At 45.5% G+C, this 25,563-nt stretch overlaps 1 protein-coding gene across 1 annotated transcript; it reads left to right on the plus strand.

Moving 5' to 3' along the window:
• Positions 1 to 1,676: 1,676 nt before the first annotated feature.
• On the plus strand, positions 1,677 to 25,027 carry LOC140212835 (uncharacterized). Its single transcript, XM_072284107.1, has 5 exons — positions 1,677 to 1,682; positions 2,890 to 2,960; positions 12,421 to 12,494; positions 17,650 to 17,760; positions 24,669 to 25,027. The coding sequence occupies exons 1-5, from the start codon at positions 1,677 to 1,679 to the stop codon at positions 24,857 to 24,859; spliced, it is 453 nt and encodes a 150-aa protein (XP_072140208.1). The 3' UTR covers positions 24,860 to 25,027.
• Positions 25,028 to 25,563: the final 536 nt, after the last annotated feature.

Here is a 25,563-nt window from a genome sequence, read left to right on the forward strand (position 1 = left end):
GCCCCAAACTATTGGGGCCCCTGTTCTAAAACTCTCTATTACCAATTATGGTAAGGCACTGTATGGAAATTCACAGTCTTTAGTATTTCAAGCTATTTGATAATGTCCTATTCGCTCCATTCATTTTCCCTTTCTTCGTCTTCAGGAGGCCTTTGAGTACGCCAAGCCCGTGCCTTTTGCCGCACTTGTTTATCGAAGTTTGGCGACGACTTCGGCGTAGGTCGACTCACGCTTGTCCTGTCACCGCTTACGTCGCTGCTCCATCCTTTTCGCTCGGCGCTCGCCCTCTCGAGTACGAGATAAACCTGGCACAACTTGTAGCAACTAGCAGAGGAGCTCAACCCAGCGTGCCTTCTCCTGCCCTCCTGCTCCACGATGCTTCCGTCTTGTCCTTTTCACTCAACGCCACCTAGACTTTGCTCTTGGTGGCCTTCCTTTGCAGAGCACAGATTGGTACTCATGCAAAGAAGAGACGCTGCAAAGGCCGAAATCGAACATTGCGGTGTTGTAGCACAAACGGAATGGATGCAAACGTAGTCATACTTCTTAGTACATTCTCCGGCCAGCAATTCTCTTCGCCACTTTTCTCCCACGGCGCCCCCTTCCCTCGCGGCGACGCACATAATATCGCCGATTTCACATGCGGGGCATGTACGCTTGCGCGTAAGAATTTCACCGACAATTACGATACTCCGTACTCCGACATTCAAGCACAGCTGTAGAGGTGTTTTCAGCTCGCAATATATTTGCTGGCACGGACAATCTGTTTCGTGCAGCACGTTGCAATTGAAGCGATGTTTGGCGTGACTGCCTTGCGAACCGGGAGATCTAGAGGCGCCGCGTGGGTGACGCGTGGGAGCGATTCACAGGAGCCGCCACAGACAGAGATGTGCTGATGCAGTGCTTTGTTTCCATATAGACGACGCGGCGTACTCTGGGGTCATGTGGTAGCCATCGTCGCCGCAAGGCCCGCCTTCCGCGGCACTACTCTTCTCTCGTTTTCGCCATACCCTCCACCTCCGCTTTCCTCTTCGGGCTCTCTTCGCTATCGGTATCTTTCTTCTCCCAGTGCGTTCTGCTTTCGCTTTCATCCTTCGCTGTGTTTGTTCGCTCGGTTACGAGGGACAACGCCGACGCTAGCCGCTGGAACGGGCGTGTTGGAGCTGCGCTCTAAAACGGCTCCGCGTTCCCTTGTATGCACCTTCTCACGAGATGATGCATTTTGCACGCCTAGCCATTGATACCATAGAACAGAAAACAGCCCTGGGTCTCCCACCTACCAATGGATTTCATGCGGTCAAGTATTGAACCAGCAATAAAGGCGTCCAGTATAGCAGTGTGCACTCTGTCTGTACTCGGCTCCTCTTAACTTTGCGGCTTTACAAGGCACTCTCCTCCTTTTCTTCTTTCACTAGCTGTTGGCTGCGAATCTGCGCGCGGCGCAGCAATGTCGAAAATGTTGAAAGTGTCAAGAATGAATGAATTCATGGGTATTACGTGCAGCTATTTGATTATGAGGCACGCTGCCATGGGGAACTCTGAATTAATTTTCACCCCAAGGGGATGTTTAGCGTGTCTCCAAATCACGGGACACGGGCGCTTTTGCATTTAGACCCCATGGAACGGCGGCGGCCGCGGCCGGGATTTGATCCCGTGACGATAACCACAAAGCCAACATGGAGGTTAGGGCTTCCAGAACCCTTTCAGATCGCAAAATATTAAGTGGCTGATTGGCGCACCTTTGCCGATATCACCGCACGAAACGATATCAAGGAGTTTTTCATTGGCAACAAATAAACACACAATCAGCCTATTTCCAAGAGTGAAAAGTCCACCAAAGTGACCCTTCGCAGTTCCTTCGACAATTTTAAAGGCGACATCAGCGTGACGTTTTAGTAGGGCCGCAGTGGCACATTGGTTCTGATAGTGGGTTTGCAGGCACTAAATTATTCTGAAAACAAATCGATATGAAATTATTTGTCTCCCGCGGACACAAGTACGCGACTATATATACATTCGGGACCATCAGTTGAACAATATCAGAGTTGCTTAGACAGAGTTCCAGCATAAAAAGAAAAATGCGGATACTCCCGTGACATGCAGCTCGCCCCTGTTGTGCGAAGGGACCGATTGATGGGAACCAAGCGCCATACTAGGTCCTTTAATGTGTACTAAACAGGCTACACAATCGCATTAAATATAATCTTCTTACACTAACACCAGCGATCAAACGCAATGTAGTCTTTGGTATATACAGCATTGGTAAGCGTAGGCTTTTCGCAAAATGCCGCAAACCTACTTGTAGCACATATTGTCACGTTGTAGTGACGGTGAAAAATAAGGTAACATAACTGTGAATCACGAAACTAACCTTTTATTGGGCGAATATGTGCCCATAAAAGGAAGTGACGCTCGAAGTGCACCCATAACGATCATCACAACTTTTAAATGCGAAGGTTGTGCGGTCGTTCCCCACCTGCAGCAAGTCGTTTTGTCATCCACTTTCCTTTGCATTAATACATCGCTTCTTTATTTCATTTACTAGGCAGAAGTAATTTCCCCTATGTTGCCTTTGGTGTCAGTGTTTGCTGGCTTGCTATGATATACACCTAATTTGTGGCACATGTATGCCGTTCACACTAAACCCTGTAGTTTACAATTTCTTGAAAAATAATTGACGTTTTTCGAATCACGATATTGCAATTCAGCGGGAAACGTGCAGTGATGTTACTACGTTTATTATGGGTGTCTTGAGATGGTGATAGTCGTTTATGCAAGAACAAGTAATTTCACTTCAACCAAAGACTACTTTCTACAACTCTATACATATCTGCACTTGATAAGTGTAAATGCGATGTTATAGAAGCATTATCTTTTCTATTCGTGCAGGTTATAATTATGGAAAAAAAATTTTATTACACTTTTCTTTTCAGGAATGATAAAGATAGACTGGCAATACGGTAAGTACCTAGATTATGCGACATGCTTATGTGACATAGCACTGTCGAGGAGAAGGTGAATGGATGGAGCACGTAACATACCTGTCGTGATAAGAATATAACTTTTGTATGCGCAATCAGTGAAAACGGGTTTGCTCGCATGTATTTTATATTCTGCATTAAAATGATTTCGTAAATTTCCCATGCGCTCTTCTATCTGCATTTTCGTGCAAACTGGGACTTGTCACATGGCTGATAGCACTCAAAATGTACATTCAATGGTGAAATCACTTCCTATTTGTAGTGATAGAGCCAGGTCTCGCGTCATATGTGTTCGCGTTATAAGATTCTGTGATTCCGATGCAGAAAATGTTTTTCTCAGTTTGTAATATCAATTGTCACGTGTTTATTATTTCCTATGTAGGTTAAGAATACGGGGGTGTTGTACCCTCACCCAGTATCCGAGTTAGCTATTATTTCTTTCCGTCTGCTAGTCATACTGTCATTTGACATGCGGCAAAGGCCGTAACGTGACAAGGTGACTGAAGGGAATAAAGATGTTCTGCGTGCCAAAATTACAACATAGAAATGAAGCCTACAATATTGCAGATTTTTTCTTTTTTTAACGCTGTGCCGTAAGGTATGTCCAACGTCCTCCTGCAACATTCGTTGCAGTTGCGTTAGAAGAATCCAGAAGAGTTTTTGTGCAAGTACGTCCGCCGTTTCTCGTCGGTTTTTCCAAGTTTCATGTTAGGATACGCCGGGTATGAGCAAGTTGAAAAGCTAACTACACGTTACCAGGAACATTCTGCGGCACCAATGGCGCCAACGTCGACGGCGGGCTGGAGATCCATGAGCGGGTGAGCAGTGACATCAAATGGGATCCCAAAGTTATGCTAAGGAACATATTTTTACACTTGGCGGGAACTGCGCGAGTGTTGTTTCCAAACCACGAAGAACTCATTGATTGGGATACTGGCAAGCAGAATCTGCGAGTCCTCTTCCTAAAACCATTGGGCCGTAAGGTCGCCGCCAAGAAAGATTTGGCATCACGAGTTTGAACGTCCACCGAAGCCTAAGTCGCCCATATAAAAGACGTGACAGGAATCTGCTCCAAGGCCGACGCTTAATGCCGGAGTCTGAAAACGTCGGGCATGTCTTAAAAGGTATCGCTGAGGACGTCATCAATTTACTTATACTTCGGCTGATGACATTATCACGGAGTGTAAGCGTTTCGAGCAGGTGAAAAGCCGTCGTATGTTAATGTCATTCGCACGACTTCCCGATACGGCTGCAACATCGTCTTCTGAAGACCATCAGGACTCTCCTTCGCAGCAGCAGCAGCCTTCAGAGGAGCTGACGAAGATCGTGCACTGCGAGCTGGAAACCATGTGCGCCGCAGCGCTGTAGCCACCTGTGAACGATACGTACGCTCCTATGATTCCCATTGTTCAGACTATTAAAGCAAAGCTTTCTTTGCCTCTTTCAACTTTCCCACTGCTGCTGATGTGGCCGCTGCTGTCCGGCACACTGAGTCAGGTTGTGGTTCAGAGCATATATATACATGGAAGGAGCGTGGCAGAGAATAAAAGAGACGCGTAGAATGCGAACAATGGCCTCTCGAGCTCCCTGGTCGTCGCCACTTTAGCCTCTCGATAGCTCTACTATCAGTTACCACCGGCAAGCGCTTATGTTTCTACCAACGTGCAAGTGCAGAGGGAAGCTATATAGAATGGGAGAGGGGAGGGGAAGGGGTGGAAGAGAATGAGTAGAACTGACGCAGCCGCGAGAGGAGTGCATAAAGATATTTAGACTAGGGGGGATGGGTTGGGGATAATTTAACGGGAAGGCAAAGAAACGCTGTAATAACTTAACCTTAAGGTACGCTACGGTGCGTTTGTGCTGTTTCTGAAAAATGAAGCCGTACAAGTATGTCTAGCAGTCAACTCACACAGGGCATACATAAGCAGGGCCACAATAACTGAAGGGTACGCAGGGTCTAAGCGACGCAGTGAAAGCGTTCTCACGTCAAATTAACACTTTGGTGCCCACTGCGATAGCTTTGCGGCTATGGCATTGCTCGAGGTGGCCTGATTGACCGAAGCAGCCTCATTTCGACAGGCCGAAATAAAAAAATGCTCACGCACTTTGATTTAAGGACACGTTAAACAACACCACGGTGTCAAAAATAATCATGAGCGCGTCACTACAGCCTGCCTCATCCAATTGTGGTTTTCGCACGTACAGGCGCATAATCTAATTCAAGTTTAATGTTTCTGCCACTGTGCGATGTGTCATGTGATGCAATGACAATACCCAAACCTCTCAGAGCTTATGAAATATGGCGCACCACAACGCCTCAAGCAAACACCTCTCCCTTCGTGTTTTGTGTCTGCGCAGACAAAGAGCAGTGGTGCACGCAAGATACCATTTAACATCAACTCACCGCTCTTGTGTTGGACAAAACGTTGAAGAAATCAAACATTCACCGTCAACGTCACCGGCAATTATCGTTAATCAAAGCAAGCAACAGAGAAACATTCGCTTACATCGAGTGGCACAGTGCATAGGATCTGCATTATTTGTATGTGCCAAGAACGCGTCAATATCGGCTTGAGTCAGTAGGCACCGTGGTCAGTTCCCGGCCCACCAATACCTCCTACGCTCGCACATACTCAAAATCAACGGGCCCTTCGAGGTTCTCGCAACATGGTAGTGTGGCGAACACCGGATTACCGAACTATTTGGTTCAGTTGTCGCCGCGTTGGTCACTTCGACCGATAGTATCGCAACCCCTGGTTCTCGATACCGTTCTCGAACAGCCCTCGTCCAGACGGCGGTTTTAGTCATATACAGCCGCAAGCTGAGTCGAACCTGCACACCACGCACAGAACGACCGCATGGCGCCGTCGATCACCGTCGCCGACCAGTCACCTGTCCCGTTCGCCGCAAAGTCGTCGCCCATCGTCCAAGTCACCCCACTCTCATTGCTTATCCGCATGATTACGACCTGGACAAACACCTTCTCAGAACTAACAGATGTGGATCGTAGAGGTGGCGCGGCATTGTCGGCGTATCCGCCAAAGCTGCTCACTCTGCCTACCAAAGGCAATCTAGTCGATGAAAAAGTTGACGGTGTATTTGTCCCAGCGCTTGTTGATGCAGGAGCTCATATCTCGGTGATGAGCAACCGTCTTCGTTGCCGCAAGAAGAAAGCCTTGACACCTTAAGCATCTCGTGCGACCTGAGTCACTGATGGAGCAACGCCCATTATCCTTGGCATGTGCACCGTCCGGATTACTGTTGTTCGTTTCGACACGTCCGCTGTATTTGCAGTTCTGGAACAGTGTTGCCATGACTTGATCTTCGGCCTGGACTTTTGATCATTCAGCACTGATTGACTGCGCTGCTGGCCTACTCCAACTCGAGCTGCCTATTCACTGCTGTCCTCCAAAATCAGTTGAGCATTGTTTATGTTCTGTATACTTGGTACGGTTGCCTCCTCAACCCGCTATGCTTACGCCTTCGACATGCTTCCCATCTGCTCCTGACGATGACTATGTGCTGACTCCTACTGCAAATGTTGTCCTGCTACGCACAGTTGCTGTTTCTCAGACTGTTGTGATTATCGCCGATAACCAGGTATTTCTTACTGCTTTAGATGTTGGTATGAGTACGCAAGATATCTCGAAATATCTTATTTTATTATAGCCCAAAGCTGAACGACAAGGACAACAGAAATGCACATCTGACACACAAAGCGCTAACTTTCAACAACAGATTTATTTCCAGTTTTCATCGCTATATATACACCCTCGAAACGTCATATAACACGTTAAAAATATCGGTAAACATAAAGAAACAACTGCGAACGACACGCAAGTACATTTCTGCCACACAGATCGGTATACATGTGCACGTTCAGCGTGAACAAAGATAATCGCGCTCTGATGTGGGTAATGAAATGGAAGGCTTACTGACGCATGTGTCACCATATCCTATTATAACTAGTATTAGTAATAGTATTATTATTAACGGATCATCTATTATTTCAACTAATAATATTCAACTATTATTAAGCCGGTCATCTCACACCTGCTTCTACTTATGATGACTGCTTCTTTAAATCTTGGTTTGTATTTTCATCTCTGGCAATGGATGGCAAGAAGGCCGTTGGAAACCACGCTGTGTACATTGTTGTTTTGTTCTTATAACCTGTCATTTATGCATATTCTTGTTTGACCAATGTAGGATCGTCCACACTCGACAGGAATGCGGTATACTATACCCGTGATGCAATCAATTAACATGGTTTTATGTTCCTTCTCGCAGGGAGTACGTGTGATTCGTTCTGACTTTGTGTTTCTACACAGGCTCACGAATTTAGTAGGCACAGAAAAGACAACGTTGATGGTGCTCCTTCCTGCAATCTTTGTTTTTAATCTGTGAAAGAACCTATGTATGTAGGGGATGACAGCAACCTTACTTTGTTTATGTCAGTGCTTGCACCATGCACCTGTTCCGAACTGCTTTCCTGTGCCTTCATAAACAATCCTTCTGCGAATGACACAAGTACGTGGCTCGGGTAACCTGCGCCGCTGAAACGTGAGGCTTGCCGTTCGAAGGTGCTGGCATAACTTGTTCAATGCTTTGCTGAAACAGATCTTCCCAACCACCCTCTTCACAAGCTTCGTATGCGCAGAATGAAATGGTAAAAGTGGTTTGCTCACCCTAGGTTCGTAATGCCAGCAGGTTTTGTTATCAGTGAGCGCAAGCTTCGTGTCAAAGAATCTAATCCTCCCGTCACATGGCATTTCAAAGGTCACTTCTGGTGGGTTAAGACAGTCACAAATAGCGGTAAAAAAGGGAGCAGATTGATTAGTAAAACAAGCGGGTGTACAGTAAATAAGAACTGAAAAATCATCATCATGTCTAAAAACATTTACAACCTTAGATTAGTGAAGGCGCTCTGTCAAGTCTCTGTGTAGTTTCGTTAAAAGCAGATGACTTCGCACTTGTGCAAGGCAAGAACCACTCCCTGCTCGTGCTGACGATAAATAAATAAATAAACGCTGACGATAAATAAAACCTAAGCGAATAAAAAAAATGTCGGTAGATGTACTTGCTTCCGTACTAAACCTACCGGCAACATATTCATCGATGCAACTGTCGATAGATGTTGATAATTATAATTGTGGCAAATAATAACAATTATATTTAACATCTATGGAGACAGCTTTTCAACCTTGTTTTTCATGAGCTCTTGCGAAATTTAAAACTTCCTCGGAACGTTTTGTCAGGAAAGGATGATTGATGTCAAGCAAGTTAAATTTTTCTTGCAGATACAAGGCGACAGATTTCTGCCTTTTGTCCCTCTCCGAAACTGTCACCCTGAATGGCATCCCTTATGTGTGAGTCTTCAGCACAGCACGGAAAAATACTTCTAGACAATTCCTTGTGATTTTTTTTATGCTGCTCATTGCACCTTCCAGATTCATCTCTTTACACAATTGTAACATTTTCGCTCTGACCTTAGTACAAGAAAGGTCTGTTCTCTCATTAAAAACTGTCGAAAACTTATTCGATGTGCCGTAACAACAGGCGGCTGTAGCTATTCTCATCAATTTTATCCCGAAAGGCATGTATCTTGGCAACCCTTCTCGCATCGTCGATACCGCCATCACTGTATTAGATGCCCGTGCTCGTCTGCAGCCACCTGCTATCCGATCAGCTCCGCTACGTCCGGTCCCGGCATATTTTCGAAGATGATTGCTAGAGACCTGCTTCATGAACAGGCGGCAGATCTTTGTCGTATCCTGATGTCTTATTGCGACATGTTCGAGGATCACCCGCTGGGACACACTGCCATTGTGACGCATAATATTGACACCGCTGATGCTTGTCCTCTCCACTGACGACCTTGCCAGGTGGCTCATGCAGAACGCTACGTAATACAATCTGAAGTCCACAAAGTGCTAACAAAAAGTGTAACTGAGCCCTCTTACAGTTCTTGGGTGTCGCCGGTTGTCTTAGTCGAAAGGGAGGATCGTAGATGGCGATGCTGTGTCGACTACTGTCAACTGAACCAGATCACGAAAAAGGATGTGTACCATTCCTGCAGACTGATAACGCTGTTTACTGCGTTCACGAATCGAAATATTTATCTTTAATAGACCTACAATCCTCTTCAAGTCCTTGGGCATCCACGGTTGGCTTGGTCAAAAAGAAGGATGGCAGCTGGCGATCGTTTCTCGAGCACTGTCAACTAGCTGAACCAGATCATGAAAATGGATGCGTACCCACCCCGCAGATTTATAACGCTCTCGACTGCTTTCACGGATCGAAATACTTCTCTTCAATAAATGTCTGATCTTCTACAAGTCCTTGGGCATCGCCGGTTGTCTTGGTCAAAAAGAAGGATTGCAGCTGGTGATTTAGTGTCCACTACTCTCAACTGAACCAAATCACGAAAAAGGGTGTGTATCCTCCCCGAAGTTTGATAACGCTCTCGAGTGCGTTCAGGATTGAAATACTTCTCTTCAATAGGCCTCCGATCCTCTTCAAGTCCTCGGGAATTACCAGTTGTCTGGGTCACATGAAAGGATGGCAGCTGGCGATTTTTGGTCGAATACTGTCAACCGAACGAGATCACAAAAAATGATGTGTACCCTCTTCCGGGGATGGATAACGATCTACTAACTACCTTCACGGATCGAAATACTTCTCTTCAATAGACCCCCGATGTGGTTAGTGGCAGATTTCAAATGTAGCGCTTGACCGTGAGTAGACTGCTTTCGTAACACCGGATTGCGTTTACCATTTCATCGTTATCTCTTTCCGCATTTGTGATTCCCTAGCAACTTTCCAAAGAATGATGGACTCTCCCCTTTGGAGCTATAACTGCCCTTTGGAGCCCTTTCACCCTCCTTAGGCCACTGAGAATGCGGCATTTAGTATGTCTTGGAGTAGACAACATGAGAATCGACAATTTGAGCCATCTAGTATCAACAAGTGGCATGTTCTACTGTATATGAAGAAGAACAGGAAGCATGCGGCACTCAAACAAGTGGCCCTGTGGCAGTGGATATTTGCTCGAAAATACAAGTTTGTTCATTGAGCTTGTTCAACTCGGTATGTTGTACTAGACATATGAAAGTTTTTGGTTAGTCTTTCAGAACGCGTGTGTACCCTTGGCTGGGATGCTGTTTAAACAAGGAGAAGGAAATACAAAAAGTTAAAAATTCAGCAACAAGGAACTGAGCTGTGAGCTACAGTGCACAGAAAAATTTGAAATGAGAAAGAATCAAAGGGAACAGAATGGGGCCAAAACGTGCATTCGGCCACAAGTGCTGAGATACAGAGAAGTGAAGTAAGTTTCGGGAACATAAAACTAAAGAATTTGGCTACACAAAAGTGAATAATTTGGCAGTGCGGTGTGTCACTACATTGCTTCAATGGTAATCGTATAACATCGCCATTTTCCTAATATCGATCCTTTCGTATTATTCATAGTGTTATTTGCTCGGAGGCACATATTTTATGTAGGCCGGATAGTTAACATTTGTTGTTTCATTGAAAAATTCTGTAGAAGTAAAAGCAGCCAACCGACACCCCTGTAGTATAGGTGACTCCACATATAAGACGATTATACTTGTGTGCCCTAAGGTGGCATTGCCGGTGTGGAAGTTGACTGATGTACCACGTACGGCAAATGGCTTTTGGAAAAGAGCATAGCTGTCTTTCCCGAATATTACAAAACAGCTTGTAAACTTGCGCTTCTACGGACAACCAACTTAGTCTTACGAGCAGGCAGCTGACGAGGTCGCCGGATCAAATCCTGGCCACTGCGGGCAGATTTGAATGGAAGCGAAGTGCCATATTTGGAGAACGTGTAAGCTTCGCCTTTAAGAGTGGAACGCGTTAGCATTAAAAGGCACCTGACCACTTCTCACGCTTCTCGGAAGCAGCAGCTTGCGTTACTTTATTGTTTACAGGTAAACAATGGCGGGAAAGGCTATGCGCGAAGGCGACCTTTCTGGTATAAATGCGGCCTCTTTGGTGAGCAGTGATGTGGCGGAGGCGAGCGTCATCTGGAGGTGTTGCAAGGAACCTGGCAAGCCGCTTGATGGCCTTTGATATTTGCGAGTGCCGGTGCGCGCAAACGTCGGAGGCCATGACCGATCTATGGATGACCGAAACGCTGGAAAAGGGCTTTGTGCTTTAAGTTTTCTCGAAACAGAATTACGTTTTCCCGCATGTTCAAATTACAATCGAAGCTATCATGTCTTTAGGTTGTCTGTAAGTCGTACTTTACAATTTTTTTCTGACCTATTTCAACTTGAGAAATTCAATTGCTTCAGTAACTTGCTTGCGCAATGTGGACGGCCGGCGTGGTTGGGTATGCGTGGTCGGGTATGAAATAACGTTTGACGAAACAAAGGTTGACGCTCGACGTGGGACGCAGGCGGCACTCTCTGCGGCCCTTGGCCCTTGTCCCACGCATTGAGAGCACTTCAATGATCCGCGAGGTGTCAAATTTAGTCTGGATTACTCCATTACGGCGTGCCTGACAATAGAGAATACAGCTCAGCGGCACCAGCGGGCTTAGCGGGCCAGCGTGGACACCACAGCGCATGAGCGCTACGCTGGGGCGCCCAGCGTTTTTACGGAGCATGTCGCTCGGTCGCTGATATCCTCTCCCAAGCGCAGCGTGCGCGGTGTGTTAGCACTGAAGATGACCTTTGTAGTCTGCGAAAGGCTTCAGCTAGGAGGCCGTTTGTCGATGATTTGAAGTGGATGACTGAGATCAAACACCTCAAGCGAGCGCTTAGTCGCGAGCTGGTGCTTCGTTACAGTAACTCCAATGTTTTTTGACAGGGAGGTACAACCAAGCGCTGTACTCGTCAGAGCGAGACATTGTTGAGCTAAAACTCATCGTTTTGTTCGGAGCTCCGCTGACGTCTCCACTCGCCCGCTGAGCCCGCTGGCCCGTAAATACACCGAGCTATAAGTATCTAATGAAATCGTGGGTTTGCAACGTAGAACCGGAGAATTCAGTACAAGAGTACAAAATGCGAGGCCTATGAAGTCAATTTTACTTTCCTGTATTAATTTTATTTAAATTATATATATATATATTTAATGTCATTAACTTGATGGTATAATTGGCTGAGACAACTAGAAGTACCAAAGCCACTAGGCACCTGAGGTTTCACTCCATGTGATTTATTAGCAACATATTTTGTAGCGTCTGGCTCACTAGCGTAACCAGGTTATGGCTAAAGAGCACAAAACCATAGCCAATGAGCCATCATACCGGGCGCTCTGCTATTCTTGATAAGAGCAATCTACTACATTCACCAGCCATATATGTCAAGGTTTAAAGTGAGAGTACTTCAGCTTTACTGCGCGGTGTTATTATACTTTATTAGAAGTCTCCGGCATGCTTCTTGGCAAAACTTACGCATGTGGTATTTTCCAGACAACAGGACGTTGACTTTGATGTCTCGGAGGAAGATGGTGCGACAACAATCACGCTCAAGCTTGCTGAGCGCCGTAAGCACTGATTTCGATTTTTGTTATTTTGTTTTACTCATGCCTCCTCTGTAGATATTTGCATCTTTGTATTTAAGAACTGGTAGTCTTGATACTAAAATTCAGAGAAAATAAACACCTGAATGGGAAATTTTACGGGCGTAACGCTTAGATTCGGTTGCATCTCACAGTGAGGCTAACGAATTATCGATAAGCAATTGTTTTAGAGTCCAGCTCTAAGGCACCCGCTGCTTCGGCGAGCGTTGGCCACGGCGTCGTTGGTGGGGCGTAACCAACCGGGCCAGCACAGCAACTGATTAAAAATGAAAAGCGCCGAAAGGGTTGCGCCGAATGTGGTTTCCAGGTCCACATTCTTTTGCTACGCTTCCTGAAAAAGGTGGTCATTATTCTCATCTTATTCATTTCTGTGAATTCTACCAGTACCTCTCCTCTAGCCCTTCTAGAATCGACGCCGTAGTTGCCAATTCCTGTTCACCCTCCTGCTTTTTCCCCACGTTAAATTGAAGTCCCCCATTACTACTGTATACCGAGTTCGCACTTTCTCGTCGGTTATTCAACATCGTCATAAAACTTATGAACTTCGTCATCGTCGTGATTGGATGTTGGAGGGTAGGCTTGTACTACCTTTAATCTATACCTCTTATTAAGTTTGATTACGACTACTAGTACCCTCTCATGAATGCTGTAAAATTCGTCAATGTTACCCGCTATGTCTTTATGGAATAAGAATCCTAATCCGTATTGCTTCTTATCAGGGACACCTCCATAGCAGAGGACATTGCTGTTATTCAGCAACGTATAAGCCTCGCCAGTTCTTCTAATCTCACTAAGGCCAATGATATCCTAAACAATGCCTGATACATCCTCAAAGAGTACTGCTCAGCTAGCCTCACTCGAGAGAGTTCGGCAATTAAAGGTTGACAGGTCCGTTTCCATTGACGGCCTGTCCGGACCGAGAGATTCTTAGCATCCTCTGCTGCGTCGCAGGTCTTACCTCCGCCTTGGACAGGTGATCCGCCGCTGCTGGGGACTGAGTACCGTGAGTTAATTGCAGATATCATTGGGGACGTCGTGGCCGAATACTGCACCAGGGAGGCCAATTCGTGTTCTGGTGAGGGAGTGTCTTTGTTCAAGCTTAGTCGGTCTTGCTAATTTGGTTGTACCTAGATTCGTGTAGGCCAACTCGCTCTCGGCATCTTTCGCCAGTGCCAGGCGCCACTGCAGTGCCAGCTTGCAGATGTAGTGCACTGGAAGATGTCATATTCAGATACACCATCATCGATAAAAAGGCGGGGATTTGAACTTCTCACTACCGCAACCCAGCATACGTATTAGCTCGGTAAGATAATTCCGTAGGCGGCTAGGTCAACTTGTCGCCGAAAAGTGCGGCCCAGAGGGCCCTACGTGAAAGGCGGACGGATCCGTTGACTGGTGCGCCTTTTGCACATAGGTTACACAGTATAGTATCAATTCTCCGTAGTCCTAACGTGTTGTTTCCGGAATCTCTCGCACACACGGCGTCTTGAACGTGCCTAGGTACGCGATATATTTGCGCTGAAATTGAACGCTTGCGTGGTAAAATAAATAACGAAAATTTTCAGCGCTTACCGGGAGGCCCCGGGCTGTGTATCATTCGTTCGCCGCGTTCACGTGTCTCTTGGCGTCCAAAAGCTAGCGCTCCCGGGTATCCAGAATGGTGAGTCCTGTCACCGTATCGGTACCGCTCTGAGCCTCGCGGAAAGGAAGCGACCTTGTGGTAGTGACGTGGTAGTGCGCACAAAAATCAGGGAACATCATTCCCCCGTAATGAAAGCATGTTGTCGCCACAAGTGCAAAACCTGCAGGGAGAACCAAAGAGAAGTGCAAATACTTATACACACGAAGTGAAAACTAGCTGTACTTGTAGAAGTGCCGATGTCATTTATATGATTTAATGTTCCTTCTATAAGAAACAATATGTCAATTAAACGGGGCAAACAATGAACGTGAGACTAAACGAACATCGTGCGGACACAGCTACAATGCTTCCCAAAGCCGATGCCGAGCATTTCAACCAACCAAGTCATAACTTTGGTGAGCATGAACTATACATCTTACAGTCAAAGTACCGTTCTGAACCTGATGGAAAATATTGAAGACCATACATTCATCATAAGTTGAAGACATATTGCAAGTACATCATTTCTTATTGCAGTGTTCAAGTATAAGGACAGACAGACTCAAACATATCAGCGCTGTCATGTTTCCTTCAGTGCGTCAGCGTTCTGGAGAGCTGCACGAGAAATTTATCCATAACAAGCCCATACCACACCTGCCAATGTAAGAGTGAATGAAGGAGTACTGTGACCTTGCACTGAACCGGATTTCATCTGCCGAATTGAAGAGCACACTGCCAGGTGAAATGAACGGCATCGCTGAAGATGTACTGCACATTGTGCGGCTACTATAGCGTCTTTAGCTGTCGAAAGTGATCTCTGCCGCTCGAAAAAGCGCATAGCTCGGCCATTGAACTTGAGTCACCTAAGACCACTTAATACACACACGAAACACGCCGCCGTTCACCACCCTAAGTTCCACACAGTTCATTCACCACATGACACACCATACACCAAACGAAGTCAGGAATGCTATATTTTAAATCGCTGCAGCGCCAAATGGAAGTAAAAAATTCATTTCCTTCGACAGAGCTTCCCAGCTTGGCTGATTCATTCACCAACCACGAACTCGACGGACGCACTAAGGCTAGGAGTAACGTAAACAACACCGGCGGTAGGCGAGTGCTCATTATCCAGACTGCGGAGTTCGGAAGCACGTTCGCACTTGTTTAGAGTACAACAAGATATACATAAAAAGCATAGTCTTTTCTGGATTATGAATTGGTGAGATGCTTTAGAAAACGATCGCATTCAGACCGGTACAATGACAGTCGGCAGGTTCGATTTCTAAGAGTCGTTCGGAACGGGCAGAAATTCTCCTCGCACTTCTAACGCCCACAATCGTCGGTCATGTCGTTGTTGGTCTAGTATCAAGACACTGTCTTTTAGGAATACTGTCCCGCGTGTCATGCACCCAAAAAACTGGAAAGGTCGTTGGTCCTGGCGTTTTCGCATCGGAGGCCATCGTAGGCGTAGCAGCGAGAGGCGTCGCCGCCTCTAGTTGGTGCACGCCGGCGACGCGTCGCCCATAATCAACATCGGCAGTTTGCCAAATCTCCACGCATCGGGAGGCATCAGCCTATTCGCAACGGACAATTTTGACGCATTGGCGCGTGCCTGCGCGCGCAGACGCCTGCCGACGCGTGCCACTGGTTGGGCCTTAAGAGCTGGGCTCTAAAAAGCGTAGTGCGGTGACGATGGCTACGAGATGGTGCCAGAGTAGCGCTTGTCGGCTGGGAGGTCTGCCGGCGGCGGCTGCTGCGAATCGCGCCCACGCGTCAGCCAAGCGCTGGCTCTCGCGATCTGAAGATTAGCGAGGCAGTCACGCCATACTTCGCTCCATTTGCAACATGCCGCACGAGGCCGAATTTCCGCACCTGCCAATAAATCGCAATATCAACCACATGTATGCAGCGGCGCTGAAATTTCGCATTATGGAGTATCGTAATGGTCGGCGAAATTGTATTATGAGATTCCAGTTGACTACGTAATAGCCATAAAAAAACAGAACTCTTGGGCTCACCAAAGAATGTATGCGATAATTTAAGCTTGAAAATCGTGAGAAGTGACACATGACTGCGGGCACTAAACTGCCCGCAGGTCAACTGACACGCTCCTGAGAGATGGGTTTTATGGGGTACAAGTCGCTTGCTCAAGTGCCATTAAATACAATATCATGATCAATGGCTAAAATAGGGCTTTGTTCATGTGTGCCTGGAATGCGCGAGTCTACTAAAGGGCTTAAAAGGCTTCGAACCAACCTTTATCTACCACGACTCAGGCTTACGAACTGTGCACCCACCGCCATAAATGTGCTTTCGTTGTGATCCATACTCGAAAGTGGGGCACCCCGCAAATCCTAAAGCGCACTGGCCTGTGTGAACTGAGGTGCTTATTAGAAAACGAAAAGTATCTTGCTTGCATTTCTAACCTGTTAGCTAGTCGACTAGTCACTCAGCTCAACTTTTGTCAGAATAAAAAAAGAAAAGGCCTGCGTATACTACAGTTGGTAGGCGGCTATGAAAAATGTGAAGCGGCCTGTCCTAGAAAAGCCGATTTAAAGTTTGTTTAATGTATAGAATCTATACTCTCAAAATTCGGCTGAATTTCCCCGCCTTTGCTTTTAAGAAAAATGACACCGTATTCATCGATAACATATCCTGACTCCTTGCCATCACTTTCACCCTAGGGATAAGTGGCAGAGAGAGAAAGGGAGAGAGAAAGAAACGTCTATTATTCTGAAGAGTGTCCCGAGTAAGGCCTGATATTCTGCCTAGTACGTGGCCGAAAAAAAAAATGCGCACGAGTGATAGGGGCATTCGAAGTCTTTTGGCTTAGCTGGTTGTCGGAAATCTACCGCGTCACAACGACTCCAAGAGACACAGCGTCAAGTCTGTCATTTGAAGGCAACAAAACGTAAAAATAATTATTACTGAGAAGTTCTTGTGGTGTACTTCCTATTCTTTCACTCAAATAAAACACACACCAAAGAGAAACATATGACACACGTAAGCTCCTGCGCGTCTCATGTTTTTCTTTTTTTTTTTATTGTGGGGCTTATTTTCCCCCCGTTAAAGGAACTTGTACACCAAAGGCAACGATGTAGCTTAAGAGGACGGACTGTGTTTGCAGTATATAAGTTCTTCCTCATAAAAGCGCATATATTGTACGCTGTCCGCACCTGCTGTTCCAGAAAATAAGATCAGTGGAATTAATTGCTGAAGCCTGCAGGCCGATTTTTTTTACTATGATCAGCTATCAGACGTTACTCACCGCCTTATTAACATGAAATAGCAAAATACTTTACAATGATATTCCTGGCATTCTTGAAAGTAAGTCGCATATATAAATTTGAACAGTTCCACTCTTTCTTCAAGAAAGAGTGGAAGTCGTCAAGCACTGTGCGCCAAATTTTTCTTAGATGCAGCTACCCTTCTTTCTGTACGCAGTTTTAGAATTCCTTGGTTCTGGAACTACAACTTTCTTTCTTTATGTTCTAGTGGACAGCGCATCGAACACAGATGACCCGCCATTCAATTTGCCAAAAAAATACCGTGTTTTAGGTGTAGCGAATGACTGCTTGCTTGTAGGATTTGGTCTGCAAGAAGATGGTGAGTAGCAGACGCATGTTTAAGAAAATGATGTAAATAAATGGAAAGAACTCTATGTAACTGCCATAAATTCTCTCCCAACTTACACTATTAAGAAAAGAAACTAAATTGAATATCAGGCGGCAATGTCTGTGAGATCACGTTATATGTGCGCATAACAAGATTACCAGCTGCGGTGCACACGAGCACGCTCACGTTTGCGTAAGACATAAAACAGAAACTTTGTCACTAACAGCGACCCGATATCCTACAATCCTGCTTCAATTATGTTCAACAAAAAAAGGAATTATCAGACCTGATGTACGCATAAGTCCCTCAAAATGAAATAAATGTGTGATAAGTGCAATTTTGGGCGATAACTGGCTTGCGCTTACGCTCGAGAACCCCAGCGCAAAAAGTCAAGTGCCAAATCTCTTCATTGGCTCTTTCTTTCAGCTCCACAAAGTGCGCTCCACACTGAAAGCTTTCATCAAGTATTACAAATTAGTGCCTCTCTTGACAATACACCATACAACAGCTTTTTCCCACCACCCCCTTTCACCCTTTGTTGAGAGATGAAGTAAAGTTTTGATTGGTTGATTTATTGATTGACTGATTTAACAGTTAGCTTGCGGTTTTTTGTTTCCTTTCTTCATTAAATTGCCTCACTTCGTTTCTGTTATGTTCAACTCAAAAGTTATCGTGCGCTATTTCGTCTCCTTTTTATTCATTAGACGGCCGCATTTCGTCGTTTTAGGTTCAACTACGCGGTTGTTTAGCATTGTTGCATAGAAAGCCTCCCCGGCGTAAACAAATCTGAAATGAAGGGACATTCCTTAGTTCACAGCCTTCTAGAAATACTTTTTGTTAATTATAACAAGGACTGTGTGAGCTTTATGCACAGAACAAACCACCTGGAAAATTTAACGTGCCTGTGTAGTCCGTTGAAGTATATCTGCATGATAATACCGACTGCGTAATGGAGTACCTCAAGTGTGTTTGGACATGGGCTGTGACTTATATGGCGAGCTGCAATTATTGGCTGTCCTGTGTACTAAACGGGCCGATCTTTTTGTATGCAAAGGTTTGAGCAGTGCTAAAAACATGAACATTGATGGTCACCTTATTTTGCACATGAGTGAGATTTATCCTGTAGAATGTGCGTCTGTTTTGATAGCGCAAGACCCTTGTGCATCTTGCGGTGATCGAAATCATGAATTGCAACTCTTCGTGAGCGCAGGCGTCCTGGTCACTATGCATCGCATACCGGTTCGTCATTGGTTGGTGGGCCGCAAAAGCCCACAGCCGAAAATATTGCTTACAACAGAGGCGCCTGTTGCGGTAACGGCGGCATTGTTTATAGCGACCTTGAGGTGGGGCATGAAGCGCAACCACATACCACGAGGACGGCGTCATGAAGGCCAGGTCATGGAGCCCATAAACAACGCATGCGAGGATACAAGCCTTGGGAAGAAAATGGCGACCTGTGGTTAGAGGGCATTTTGAACCCGACCTTAAGATGCAAAGCGATTATCGTAGATTGGCCAATATGAGGAGCGGGTTTAAGGCAATAAGCCATATTGCTCAAGATAAAATTTTCTCAAGAGTTGCCCGGGTAGTTGCAACCAGTTTCCACGCTGCTGTGTAACTACTGCAAATGCAACTTTCACAATACCTTCTGTTGAGCCATCTCGGCATCGACTCCAAATCCAGTGCATGTGCTAAACCATGACCTATGACTATCACACGGCCCACGCTGTCGCATTATCCATACTGAGATTTATAACTTTTAAAGGCATCGGCGAGCATTGACTTTGCATGGCGCCAGTAAAGAAATTTTTTGTCTGGAGCATTTTCCACATTTTCACACCAGACCAAGGTACGCGCATTACGCATACACACGCACAGTTACCTTGTGACATCTCTGACGTGATTATACTTCATTTAATGTGTTAGCTCTCCTACGGTAGTTAGCGTACTTTTCTGGGGCTAGCTATACTGACAAAGAACATCTGTTACACGACAACAAAGTCATGACTCACGGTATATGCCGAACCGGGTGGCTACCGGTGTTCATTCAAACTCCTTGACGCAGACTAGAAGCACTGGGCATGTACCATTCGGTTTGCATTAGCCTCTAAATAACAGCTTTGATGCCAACTGCGGCCATTGGTTATGGGCCCGAAGGTGTGCGTCGAACTTCAGTGAGTGTTTGACGCAAGCTTGGGCAACTCGGTAAGCGTCATTTCTAATGTGCCACTCTACACGGACGAAAAATATGCTCTAAATGTCTCCCATACTGGGTGTAATTGAACCCATATTACAAGCGTTCCTCAAGGACAGCTATCCGAAGCTTTAATAAGGTGTGCCATAAATGCACTGGTCATGTGCCAGTTATGAATGAACGCCTTTCACGCCAATGCTGTGTAAGCGGCGCTATGAATGAACTAGCGGTGTGCCGCCCTTCAATGTACGCCTAGCACAACTTGGGACAGAAAGCATGAGTCACTCGGTGTCCGACAAGCAAGGGATCAAGCCTGAGCGTTCGTAGGCATCGGAGCACCCAGCTTCTCGTTTCGGGAAGGGGAGGGGGATACGGGATGACATTTCAACAGCACCATTAAATGGCGCTGCGTGTCCAGAAAGAGGCATGAACTCAGGGGTACAATCAGGACTCGATGGCAACCAAAGGTCAGTGGACGCCTCGCATTGGGCGCTCAAAGGAAGACTACAAATGAAGCTATGCAGGGTTGCTACATGCGTTGGACAAGCGTTGAAGTGGCAGAAGCTCACGGTAAAATTAATTATGAAGAGTGACTGAGCAATATTAAAGAAAGTAAATAGGCTGGGAGAGGTCTCAGGTAGTTGTAAGGGAAAAACGCTGATTCACAGGAGAGGAAAAGAACTAGGATGCTTACCAGCAAGTATGCGACATGTATGGTGAGTGACACGGCAACAATGAACGTCAAGCGGAAAGTCAGAGACGCTGAGATAACCTCATCGGCAGCGGCAATGGAAAAGAAACCTGCTATGAGTAACTACTTAAAAGGAAGAAAAAAACGAAATCAGGAAAGAAACGATTTACGATAACTCAAAGGGAAGCTCAATACTTTTCGAAGCAAGATCAGGATGCCTTAGAACATGCACTTATAAAGCGAGAAATGAGAAGGAAGACGAGGCATGTTCTTTCTACGGTAGACCTAGGGAAGCAATGGGCCATGTTTTATTAGAATGTGAAGAGATCTGCTCAGCGGTCGATTTAGGCATCTCTGGCCTCCTTGAAGCCCTTGCGTTCAGCGAGAGGAGTTGGGAAGTAAACATGTCCGCAATAGAGATTAGTAAGCGGCGATTGGAAGATTGGTGGATGAAAAGTAGAGAAACGACAAACAACGCATGCGTGCAAAGACAAAGTTCCCAATAACGTTCAGAAAGTTTATGGAAATTCATAGTGGGTTTTGTTTCCTTTCTTCTTTTCATTTTAACGTAGGTAGGCCATAAGGCAATAAAATAACAAGAACGTGGTGGGGCAAGCCATCGCCCTGTTCCAAAGGGACGCTCATAGCATTCATCCATCCATGCAACCATCGATCGGAAGCGCGAGAGAGCAGCCCAGTTTTCGCACTACGCGTTTCTCAGCGTTCACAAGGACTGGCGCGTTCTGCATTTCGGAGGTTAGACGCTGGCTTCACGGCAAGATGGCGCTGTGTGTTTTAGGGTATAGGCAACCTACATGCGTTCTATTAGAGAAGCGCGATAGGGAAGTCCCGCTTCACTTCATGCCGCATACATATTTCGACGGTGGTAGTAGGTTGCATTGCTACATTGATTCGACGCGAAATGCAACACCGTCGACAGTCATCGCGGGATGGGTTTTTACGCGCAAGCGTAGCTGGTCAGCTACCGAAATCAGCGGTGTTTGCTGAGGCTGCGAAGCATTCTATACGGCACTAAAGTTGTTATTGTATCACTAAAGTTGCTCGTACTTTCCCTTGCATCCTTTACAAAGTAATTCCTTGGAATTTTGGGAATAAGAGCCCACAAATAAATATCATGAAAGAAAAAAACCGACAACGCCTGCCTTTTAAGTTAAGTCTTCTCAGACTGAAATGTTAAAAGCGCAACAAAAATATATGCAGGTCCCACTCACAGTGGGAATCGATGTAAGGGAGTCTGTCTGCTGTCTGCATTAATTAATGTTTTCTGGCGTTGATATACTAACCGCTTATGGCAGTCGTGACCTGATCTGAAATGTTTCCTTGCCTTCTCTGCTTGTGTTGTTTTCATGCCACGCTCGACGCTTCATGTGAGCATTCGTCTCCTCGGCACTAAATGCACGCTACGGCCCCATTCTGGGATTTAGCGTTGTAGCTCACAGAACTGCCTCCTCTCTTCGTCTAATCCCTCGGTAACATGCTCCCCACTTCATCCTCTACTGTCGTTGCTTTTGCGTGTGAGCACGGAGACAAACGCGGCCTGACCTGCACTGCATTTGTAGGTTGCCACGCCTAGTTACGGTATCTAGAGGGTAATATGCACATGCGACGTGGCGTAAATGTTGACACGAGCTTCTCGGGTCGTCTTTCCTTTGCGTCACACGTCATGCACTAACGCGATAGCGTTAAGAGCACCGTGTCGCAGAAATTCCGGCGTCGAAAGCCGTGAAATGTCATAAAACAAAACACGGCCAGCATGCCTTTTACGTTGTTGTGACAGCGCCACGGCGGCGGCTGCGGCGGCGGCGGAGACAGCAAAGAAAGCTTGGCTTTAAACATCGCAGTTCCGCCCGAAAGACGAAGAAGAGATTGCGATAACAAATTATTAGATAGCTGTAAGAAGTACGAATAGTAGTTTTATCAATTCCTTAAACTAGTAAACGTTTACTCACTAACTTAATTAGCAATGATATAATGCGAGGCGCGACTGAACGAGGACCTAGGAAGAAACAGACATATAGAGACAGTGCTGTCTCTGTCTGTCTGTTTCTTTCTAGGTCCTCGTTCAGTCGCACTTACACATTATATGATTGTTAATTAAGTTAGTGAGTACACGTTTACTAGTTTATAGAATTGATAACACTACTATCCTTACTTCGTACAGCTATCTAATGAAGCGCTGCCTCTGTCTGTCTATTTCTACGTCTTCGTTCAGTCGTATTTCCCCATTCTATTATGGATTCAAATCAACTAGACCGCCAACGTGATTTAGCTAAATTAGCAAGCGCTTTGCCGCGGGCGCACAGGTAAACATGAACACATCTTGCACGATAAGCACGAAAACTCGCTGTCAAAATACTGGAGTGAGAAATCGTGGGAGCAGTAAGCGAATTGACCTTCGTGTATCTCTTGCTTCAACGCGAACGAAACTTGAAAGCACCGCGCTTACGAAGCTACCGACAGTACGCGTACTACGCAAAGAGTACGCGTACTACGCAAAATTTTCCCTATTTTGTCAAATCGGTGTGCATTTGTCCTTTGTTGTGCGGCATGCGTTGTCGTCGATCGCGCGCGATTGCTACAAAACTTTAGCTCTGGGGTGTCGCCACAGGAAAGCGAGTTTGCCCATAGCAAAATAATGATTATTACGCGTTCCGGCAACAAAGTAATTGAACGAAAGCTTTTAGCGCGTGCCTAGTGGTTTGAAGCGTTAGAATCTACGTCTTGATTATCAGAATTATTGGGACTTCAGTGAAAGCCGAAGTAACTCAGAGATAATAGAATTTTTGTTCTGCACCTAGCTGTCCTCTTTTGTACAGGATAATCTAGATATCATTATTAGAGCTACTGAAAACTCACAGTTGAGGTTACCATTTTTATGGCAATCTGTGCGTCAGATGCCCACGGCTTTTTTTTCTTTTTTCAAATTTCCCAATAAACACCACATGGAATTCCTTTCAGCTACATGCTAAGGGACTCCCTTCTGTATACTTCGTTATTTCTGTTTACTTCCTTCTAAATAAATAAAAACTGACACCGAAATGCGTGATTCACACTCTCTATTTATTGTAAGTGCTATCTTCAGTAAAGACATCTTGCCTATAATTTCTGAAGACCCCTTAAAATAGAACGTATGGATCATAGCACGAAAAGCGCTCGTGAACACTTAAATAGAAGCTCGACAATTTTTTTGACTGTCAAAGTTTGGGGCCTACAGAACATCTAAATGAAAAAAAAAAAAAAACTGGGGTACCCGCACACTGTAGCAATTGGTTTAGACGAAGGGGTCACTGGTGCTTGCGAAAAACGGTGTTGTTGCTTAGAGACCGCTTGCACATAGGGACCTCACAACCCAGATGGACATTTTCATTGGGAGCCATCCCGCTGAACGTGACCATGTTAGCTCTATCATAAAGATGGCACACATGACGATGAAGGAATTACGAAGATGAAGAAGCTACAATGGCATTAAGACGGCGGGTATAGTGACAACGCAAAGGCAAGGAAGAAACGCTGAAGAAGGCATGACAAGAACGCTGCAATGGAGCAAAAATCAATACGACAAAATCACCTTGCGACCACAACGGATTGATGGCGTCTGCATGAGCTGACGTGCTAACAGAAGAGAGCCTGCAGGTGTTGTCATCAAAAGTTCTGCTGGTCCTCACGGTCGATATTTGTCTGAAGACCACTGTTTGGCAGTTGCGTGAACAAAGCTAAATTTAGAGACACGGGCTAATATGAAGATCAGTCTTTTTCTTGCAGATGTTTTTTGTTACGTCTACAATAGTGTTGGGCTGCCAGTTGTAGAATATTTTTTAATGTAGATGCCAGCATACTGCATTGTACCACAATTCAAATGATTACAGTACTTGATTCGAGTGAGGCCATTATAGGAGGTATTTTTCATACCTTTTCATAATAACGTAAAAATTATTTTGGAATCATAAATGCGACATCTACCTGTATCTTAACTCTTATTGGTTTCGCTTACAGGAAACACGCTATGCATGCTGTGGAGTCCAATAGCAGGCGAAGAGATTGAAAAGAGTCAGTGTTTAGAGAATTCAACTTCATGCGCGAACTTGTACGACGTGTGGGAAAGCAAGAAAAATGACCCATGCAAGGAACTAGACGGCGCAGAAAAAAGCGAACAGGCAGAGCAGAAACAAGAGACGCCCGTATAAGCAAGGTATGATCCGTATCCCGCTAACAACAGGAGACAGTGTTGTCGAATAAATCGCCTACTTTGTTTTCATCTTGGGCGGGTGACAACTTTAAAGGCAAGAACTTTGCTCTTGCCCGTCTATATGTTCTATGTTTGTGAGTAACTTCGCAATAAATTCACTTGATGTCCAGTACTACTCCAGTCTACTGGTTTACTTCTGTTGAATTATTTTTCAAATCCGCGCTCCAAACATGGGTGCGAGATTCAGCAACCAACTACTCCGCCTCACGACTTTAGCAGCTTTAATACATTACCTGCTGTTCTTATTTACAGCTAATGAAGAATCGATGTCTTCATGCCCAATGCGGTATTATCAATGAGGCAGCCTGCTTCTTCACAGCGAAGACAAAAAAGTTCGTCAGGCTGTTTTAAGTATATTCAGAGCCTTCATGTCTGTTATTTTTATATTACTTGTACAATGTAACAGAACGAAACAGATATTCATAGGGAGGATGAAGTCGATGATTTGCCTGTGCAAGCAGCCAACCCTTCACTGACACATGCATGGAAGCTGTATATATCATTGAATGTCATTTCTGATAGCCTTCGTCGTAAGTCGTAAGCAACCAACGAAAAGGAACGCTCACCGTGCTTGCAGTCTCGCTCTTTCCTGAGTGACATAATTGACCAAGCCAATTTCAAAGCGTTGGCTAAAAAATAAAG

This window comes from Dermacentor andersoni, chromosome 8 (genome assembly GCF_023375885.2).
Source record: "Dermacentor andersoni chromosome 8, qqDerAnde1_hic_scaffold, whole genome shotgun sequence".
In the NCBI taxonomy this organism is placed as follows: domain Eukaryota; kingdom Metazoa; phylum Arthropoda; class Arachnida; order Ixodida; family Ixodidae; genus Dermacentor; species Dermacentor andersoni.

Coding starts and splice junctions, on each gene's coding strand:
- LOC140212835 (XM_072284107.1), top strand. Junction 12,495..17,649: donor GCTCAAGCTTGCTGAGCGCC/GTAAGCACTGAT, acceptor TTTATGTTCTAG/TGGACAGCGCATCGAACACA. Junction 17,761..24,668: donor ATTTGGTCTGCAAGAAGATG/GTGAGTAGCAGA, acceptor TTTCGCTTACAG/GAAACACGCTATGCATGCTG.